The 7,720-nt window shown below is 52.1% G+C and overlaps 1 protein-coding gene across 3 annotated transcripts; it reads right to left on the reverse strand.

The window, feature by feature from the left end:
* Positions 1 to 2,067: 2,067 nt before the first annotated feature.
* On the reverse strand, positions 2,068 to 6,606 carry LOC129196472 (uncharacterized). 3 transcript variants are annotated; one of them, XM_054804041.1, is made up of 6 exons: positions 6,578 to 6,606; positions 4,737 to 5,458; positions 3,915 to 4,049; positions 3,449 to 3,510; positions 2,918 to 3,181; positions 2,068 to 2,526 (listed from the first exon to the last, which is right to left on the reverse strand). In XM_054804041.1, exons 1-6 carry the CDS (start codon positions 6,583 to 6,585, stop codon positions 2,479 to 2,481), a joined length of 1,239 nt encoding a protein of 412 aa, XP_054660016.1. In that variant the 5' UTR covers positions 6,586 to 6,606; the 3' UTR covers positions 2,068 to 2,478. The 3 variants fall into 3 exon arrangements, with proteins under 3 accessions (XP_054660016.1, XP_054660017.1, XP_054660015.1); XM_054804042.1 differs by having other exon boundaries at positions 2,068 to 2,523; positions 3,915 to 4,052; XM_054804040.1 differs by having other exon boundaries at positions 3,915 to 4,052.
* Positions 6,607 to 7,720: the final 1,114 nt, after the last annotated feature.

Raw genomic sequence — 7,720 nt, forward strand, 5'->3', positions numbered from 1 at the left:
TAAGTGCCAGGCTGATTTTCTAAGCTGCCCTCCCCCACCTGGCACTCGACAAAGCAGGATTAGCAGGGGACTAATGGCTTTGGAGACGCAGGATCCCAGAAGCAGCCTGAGATGCTGTCAGGAGAAGGCTCCCCGGCTCGCATTGAGTTCCAGGTGGGCAGGGGGCTGTGGGGGGCACGGGGCTGCTTTCTGCCCCAGCAGGTCAGTGCCCAGATGGCTGGTGTCCATGATCCCAGGGATTTTTGGGTGATGCGATTGCTTGAAGCCATGGCAGAGCGTTTAGGGAAGGATGAAGTTAATACCAAGAGTTGGAACCTGATCAAAACCCTCAGGCTAATAACTTGCCCTTCTTTAATGCCTTTTTAATATCTTCAGTGGCCACAGGCAATCAGGGTCTCAATTTTATAACTAAGAGGTTAAGTCAAGATGCCGGAGTCGCTCACGAGAAGGGACCTGGGCTCCAAGAGCCACCAGCCCTAGGGTGCTGCACTGATAGCAGCTGTGGCTGCTCCCAACCTCATCCCACCACGCCGGGCTGGAGCAGCATCCTGCTTTGGGTTGGGTTATTTGGGACCGGGAGCCCCCTGTGCAAGGGGCTGTGCAGGTTTTGCTCCTTGTTTCCCTGGCACCACTGCCCTAATGCTTGGGAAAAGGTCCAGCAGCCCCAGAAGGAGGATATTTGGTTCAGCTGTGATGTCAGGAAACGTGCAGGAGGGGGGAATGGGAGAGACGAGTTGTTTTTCTCACAGGTGTTTTGCCTGGCAGGCACGTCCCATATGCCTGGGGAAGATGATGTCCTCCGGGAAGTCAGCAAGGAGACAAAACCCTTTTCTGCTCCATGCAAATCCCAATCCACACCTGGCACCGCATGAGCTCAGATGCAAAACAAATAGGGGCATCGCATCATCCTCCCACCAGGTCCCCACCGTGTCCGCGACCCCAGCTCACCCTGCTCCGGTCACAGCCCCAGCACGGTCCCCTGGGCAGGGGACAGGAACATCATGACAGTCACAAACAGGCAAGAGCAGTTTCAGTTTCTCCTGCAGTAAAAGTCTCCCAGCTTGGTTCCCAGCCAAGAGGAAACACGATGCTGGCGCTGTGCTTGTTGCTGGCATCACCAGGCAGGATCTAGGAGGGGGAATTTGGTGTTTTTCACAGTCCTAATTACCCTGGGCTAAATTAGACGGAGCCCCTGCATTTCATCGCCCATCCTTGGGGCTCTTTGGCAGCCAGTGATTCAACACTCTGCATCTCTAGCAAACATTTCTTTAAAGGCTTCACAAACAGGATGATTCCGTGGGGAAGCACTCCTTCCTTCCTACAAGGGCCCCTCTTCCCCACTTTGTTTTACTTCGGGTTTTAAAAGGACTGAAAAGATCAGATCCTGCAGGAGAGGAGGTGCTGAGCAGACATGGGCTGTCACCCCACCGTGGCACTGACCCAGACCCACAGGTTTGTTTGCCACCATCATTACCTTCAATCCTCCAGATCATTCCACCTCTTGCACACTGTAAGCCCCAAAATTTTGTCCCCTTCACCCCAGACCGGGTCCAGACCTGGCAAGGGAGATGGTCCTGCTGGTGCCACCACACTGAGCACTGGCAATCCCCCCTGGCCCCGAGCTGCTTTAATCTATGGCCCTACTTAGGGGTCTGGGCAAAGATTAGCTGGGAACATTCCCAGCGATTAGGGTTTAATCGCTTTGACATTTCACAGCTTCTTAGGCCTCCTAGGTGAGACCCCAGCAGCCGTAAATCCCCTCGGTCCTCGAGGGAGCGACAGCAAGGGCAGCTCCTGCGCCGCTCGGGAACAAGCTTTACCCAGTTCTTGGTGTCAGATCAAGCTGCTTTGGCTAATAAATCTCCTTCTGCTGGAAAGGGAAAGGCTATAAATAGTAAAAAAATAGCAGGACCGCACTGTGTAGCTGCTGTAAGACTCCCTTTGTGCCATTTTGCATCTGGCTTGAAAGGGGCAGCCCACAACTGCTGTAGCAAAGCAAATCCATGCGTAACGGCCATACACATCACCCATTAGACAAGTCTGGCTGTCATTTAGGGACCAATTTATTTGAGTTTTAATTTTTTTTTCCTGAACCGGACGCTTGGCCGACAGCAGAAGCTACAAAAATTATGTTGTACATCCACAGATATGTATAGAAAAGCAGGTAAATAAATACACATACACAAACACAAAGAAACCATGAGGGTCAACATATGCACTTGGTGGGAGCTAAAACACAAATACAGGGCAATTTCCAAAATTTAGGTTTTGTTTGATTTAGACTCTTTGCCCCGAGCCAGGTGGGTTTTAAGCATTTCATGCTGCTCTGGCTATTGCTGTAGTTTTCCTTAGAAGATTTTAAATCCACAGCTCAGAAAATCACCCCACATCCAGGTCACCAACAGGGACTGTCCCCCCCATCAGTAAATCCGCATCCTTGGGTTCCCGGGCACCACAGGCCCTTTGGAGAAGCCGATGTCAGTCTGGGCTCTCGCAGATGTCTGTGCTGAACTTTTCTTTGTTCTGCTGAGACAGAAGAAAACATTTGTGAGCCCCCTTCCCAAACTGAGCTGGTGCTATTGGTTTTCTAGATGGCTTCAGGAGGAAGTTCTCCCCGAGGAAAGCTGTGGTTACACCAGGTTGCAGCAATGATGTGCACTACGGGGCATCTCCCAGCTGCGGAGATGCAGCGGGCAGGGAGCAAAGCAAGTCCTGCTCCTTGCGTGGGCCACGCTTACGTTGGAGAAAGACAAAGGCAGCTCAAACAGCACGGGGCAAGATCCAGCACCCAGTCGTGCCCCCCCAGCACAAGCCAGCATGACTGCTACCCACCCAGGTCTGTCGATCACCCTAAAATTACACCGCTTGCCCTAATTGCTGCTGGAAGCTCAGCCCCAGACTCAGTGCTCCTCCTCACCTGCAGAATTTTGCTGTAGGACAAGGGTGCAAACGAATCTTCCAGGTAGCGGTTGCCGAAGCCCATGATCCTGTTCACTGCCTGGTTGCAGATGCCCGCCACCTTGGCGGTGAGGTGCACTGTGAAGGCAAACTGGATCTCTTGGGGGTTGATGTCGGGTCTGCTGGCCGTCATTTCCTTGTGGACATAGGCATCGGCCAAGTTCTTGAAGGAGCTGTAGGACATGTCTTTGAAGAACATCCGTAGCCGTGCGTCTTCTTTCACCTGGTTAAGAAGCAAGTGAATACACACATTATGAGTGAATAACTCTGTGTGTTGTTGCGTTGATGCCTTCAGTCCACGCTAAGATTGTGGTTGAGGGAGGTCAGCCAGCCAGCCATGATCACACCCAGTCGGGGAATTCAAAGATGCCATTTCCTTGATTTTACTGAGCATTTCCTCGCACTAGGGAAATCGATGGAGTTGCTGTATTTTACAGCAGTACAGAGCTTAGCCCAAATTCCCTCGACCCCACCGCCGCTCTCCTCTCACCTGCCTGTCCAGCTCATCTCCCGCACTCTGGAGAAGGGCGACGATTCTCCTGATGGCTTCGTCTGCAGAGAGATCCCACGTTATCCCCAGCCCTTTCTGCAAGCCCCACACCCAGATGCTCCAAGGGGGCTGTGTTGCCTGTTTAGCATCCCCTGAAAAATTCCCTGAGCAACGTGCATCCACCTCCATCCCTCTAAAACCCATTTCAGCTGATTGCCAAGTGCCTTGGTATCCTCAGCCAGCAAAAACCCCCTCCTGCCTTTGAATTTCTCTCTCCCCAGATCAAGCCCTGATGATAAAAGTCTCCCCCAAAGTTTTCATGTGACTGTTCAAGTCACATGAGCCCCTGAGAGTCAGGATTGAAGCAGGGTATGGGTCCCATGCAGGCTCCGCATGAAGACAAGTATCATGCACGTATGTTTTCTATATGTGCCAGCAGCAAAGCGCTTGCAACGGCAACACTCACCAACCCCATCAGCACTGGTCGGCCGTGGTGGCTCCCTGCAGACACACGCTCTGCTCCCCTGGTTCTCGCTGCCCTGCACGATCAGCCCAATCTCTTCCGAGACTTGTGCGTAGTAACCATCGGGCTGCTCCACATCTGCTGGAAGAAAAACATGTATGCAGAAATTAGGATTTTTTTTTTTCTTGGCCATTCACTGAAAAGAAAAGCAGCTGCAGTAGTAACTGCATCCACGTGATGCTTGTGCCCACCCTGTGTTAGTGCATACCGCTGGTGAACGATGGGGCTACGCTCTCTCAACTATAACCAAGCGGCTGTGACTTGCCCCAAATCCACTGAAGCTTCACAGAAATCCCCTTGCTGGCTTTTCGCCAGAGGGAGGCTGGGGCAGGGATGGGGGTGTCCCGCAGGCTCTGCTGCCGTGCTACCCGCACCCTTCCCTGCAGCAAATCAAAAGCAGCTTAATATTGGCCCTAGAGTGGCTTAAGATTTAATCTCAGGTCTTGAATGCAGATTTAAACTAAACCACCATATCCTTCCTTTGCTAGAGAGGGAAAACCTGTGCTTGGATGGTAACGTGCTGTGCTCACGAGTCAGAGCAATGACATGCGCTCAGAGAACGGGCAGACTGACCCTTTTCTGGGGCAGCAGGTTGAGATCAGAGTCCCCCAGAACCTATCCCAGACCCCAGAAAGCAACAGGAGGGTGATACTTAGGGTTAGGAACCAGCACTAAGCACTCTTGCTTTCCCAAATGATGCCCGACGGAGGTACCATTGGCCGTAGGGTTGGGTTAAGGTTGGGATAGGGGTGGTGGGGGTCCCACCTGGCATGGCCGGTGCCTGGATGTGCCGCAGTGGAAGGCAGCCAGGTCGCTTGGTCCTGACCCCGGCTGCTGCCTCTCCCCGCTCCTCCTCCGCATGCTTCTTGAAGGAGAAAACCTTCTTGAGGCTGGGTCTCTTCTTCAGGGCTCTGCCCAGCGGTGGGGATGTGCTCAAGTCCCCTCTGGGTCTTTTACTCCCTTCTGGTTTGGAGCTGTGAAGAGCTTTGGCATCTTTTTCCTTTGCTTTTTGCCCTGCATTTTCCTTCTGCTCCTCAGGGCTCTTCTTGATGAGGATATTTAAGAAACTTTTGAACCAGGTGCGTTGGGTTTTGCCCTGGAAAGAGTTTTTTGTGCTTTTCCTCTTGGGCTCTGGCTCCTCTTTAGGGACCTCCCCGGGAGGTTTGCTCTCATCATCCAGAGCCTCATCCAGGTCCGGTACTTTGGGTCGCTCCTCCTGGTCCTTCTTGGGGCCAGGTTTGCCACACGAATACTCACAGAAGTCACTTTTCGACCGTTGCAGCCCATCTGCCTTCCTCCCTCGCCGTCCGGCTCTCTTCTGAAGCGTTTTTTTGGCCATCAGTGAGTTTTCACAGCAGCTCAGCGAGCGGCTGACGTAGATCTCCAGCACTTTCTTGGCTCCGTGCCTGTCCAGCGAGAGGATCTTGCCCGACGGCTGCCTCCCCGCATCCCACGGAGGCTTCTCCGCAGCCAGAGCCCGCACGTTGCTGGAGAAGAAACCAACATTTTCAGCCTGTTTTTTGTTTTCCCCAGGATGCTGCGCAGCCACGTGGGGCACGGTGGAAATCACCCTCATTTTGGCTAACGATCGAGCCCAAAGGTGCTTTGGGAGTCCGAGGCTGTTTATGTTCCCCGTAAATGATCAACCCCTTTTATGGTTATTACCTGAGTGCTCCTTACACAGATTGCACACGCAGGGTTCTATGATAAAGTTTTGCTGGTAAAGGAAGTGAAATTGCAGGGAAGGGGGGAGACGAGCTGGGCACGTCTGCGAGGGGGATCCTAGTTATCATCCAGAGGGTTTGATCCAGCTAGGGTATCACGCAGACACCATGGTGCTGTATCTTCCCCTACTATGATGAAAACCTACACGCCAGGAGCGCCATCCCCCCGATGAATCGCACAACCCAGATTTTTTAGTATCTACCCTTGAAGTATTGGCTGCTAAAAAAAAAAATAAAAAAATAAAAAAAAAATTCCCCAGCAAGGCTGGGTGCTTCCAGCCCTTGGAGAAGTCAGCGTGGGCTCTTGCAAATATACTTAATCACTGCCAATATTGGCTGAGCGCCTTGCGATGATGCAGCCCCTCCATGAGCTCTCACCAGCATAGGGCTCGGAGCACTCAGTCCCTGCACTTCCCATCACCCTTTTCCTTCACATTTTCAAGCAAAATTAAACAGGAGATGCTACTATTGAAAACCCAAAGAGCTGCGCCTCATGCTGGCTCTGCTTCCGAAACCAAATTCACCCTTCAGAGAAGCAGAACCAAACCAGACTTTCTCCACTACTGAACAGGGAGTGGGAAGCCAGCACCAAAATCCGGCACACTCGGGTGTACAAACCACCCTGGAGCCAGGCATAAGCCTCCGCTCAGTCTAGATAAGCTTCATCACAACACACAAGCACACCCACCTGCCCCACCATGGCCTTTTTTTGGATAAAGGAGGCAAATTTCCTTCATCCAAGCCAACAGCAAAGCCACCCGACCACCCGATAATAAATTGTTCGATTAGATGTAATCACAGCAAAGCAATAACCCCCATCCTACTTCAATTGATTCCAGTACATTGGCCGCATTGTTCTTTATTCGCTCTTTTGGTATTTACCTTTCCATCAGTATTTCTGCGCTTCTGGACATATGTCAAGACAAACTCCTCAGCCACGGGCACTAAGAGTTGTCAGACTCTCCTGGGAGGTGCCTTTTTTATACCCAGGGCTGGTGCCTGGCTGAGTTAAGTCCTATTTTTAGCAGCCATTCAGGTAGGAGAGCGGCCAGTGCTTCCGCCTGGGATCCCTGCTATCACCTCCCTCGTGGCAGAAAACCTGCGGGCGTGAGTTTCGCTGGAGGAGAAAACCATTTCCTTATAGCAAACCAGCATAAAACTCACCTGTCACCTGGTGTAAGCGCTGGCCTTTGAAACCAGCCGAGTCAGCTGTCTGGCACTTGTTTGTTGGTGCGTTGGGTTTTTTTAATGGGTGTGATGCCATGTATGAGATTTTCTGGGTTGATTTTGTAAGGAGCAGTCATAACTTTCTCAGATAAATGGGGTTTCAACGCAGCAAGCAGATCACCCTGCTCACATCCCAGAAGCTTCCAGGAAAGTGGACATTGCAGCTGTTGCAGGACCACAGATGCTCTGGGCAAGGTGCTATCAGGTTGTTGCCTAACCCTGAGCATGGCTGAGCTGCAACTTCTTTGAAACCCACCCTGGGGTCCTTCAGACAGCCCGTGCACCCACCCTAAAACACAGAACAGGACCCACTTTGCCACCCGAATCCTTTGCACCCACACGGCTCCCACTCAGCCTTGCCCAGGGGCAGAGCATCTCCCAGAGCTGAATGTACACAACACAGATCCGTGCATCCCAACATCTGCAATCTGCCCCTGGGCCAAACAAATCTTCTTACACCTTTCTTACATCAGCAATCCATTTGGCCCCACGGCCATCCCTTTGCACCCCTGTGCCTCTTGCACCCTCCTGCAGGCTGCTGCCCGCCTTCCTCATTGCTATTTTGCCATCTGATGGCAATATTTCGCACTGCATCTTGCAGGGACGTGCTGGATGCAGATGCATTTGCTGGGTGGCGGCTTTGGAAAACCCCTCGGCAAGATTTCCACCCGCGCAGTGCTGCGTTTTCTCTAGTTTTCAGCTAGGATGATGTGCTGCCAAGGTGCCTCCCACATTAAAATGGGTCTTTTTCTGATAATGTGTTCAACTTGCAATTGAACCAGTCTAGGATTATTTTCT

The sequence above is a fragment of the Grus americana genome, chromosome 25 (assembly GCF_028858705.1).
Source record: "Grus americana isolate bGruAme1 chromosome 25, bGruAme1.mat, whole genome shotgun sequence".
NCBI classification, from domain to species: domain Eukaryota; kingdom Metazoa; phylum Chordata; class Aves; order Gruiformes; family Gruidae; genus Grus; species Grus americana.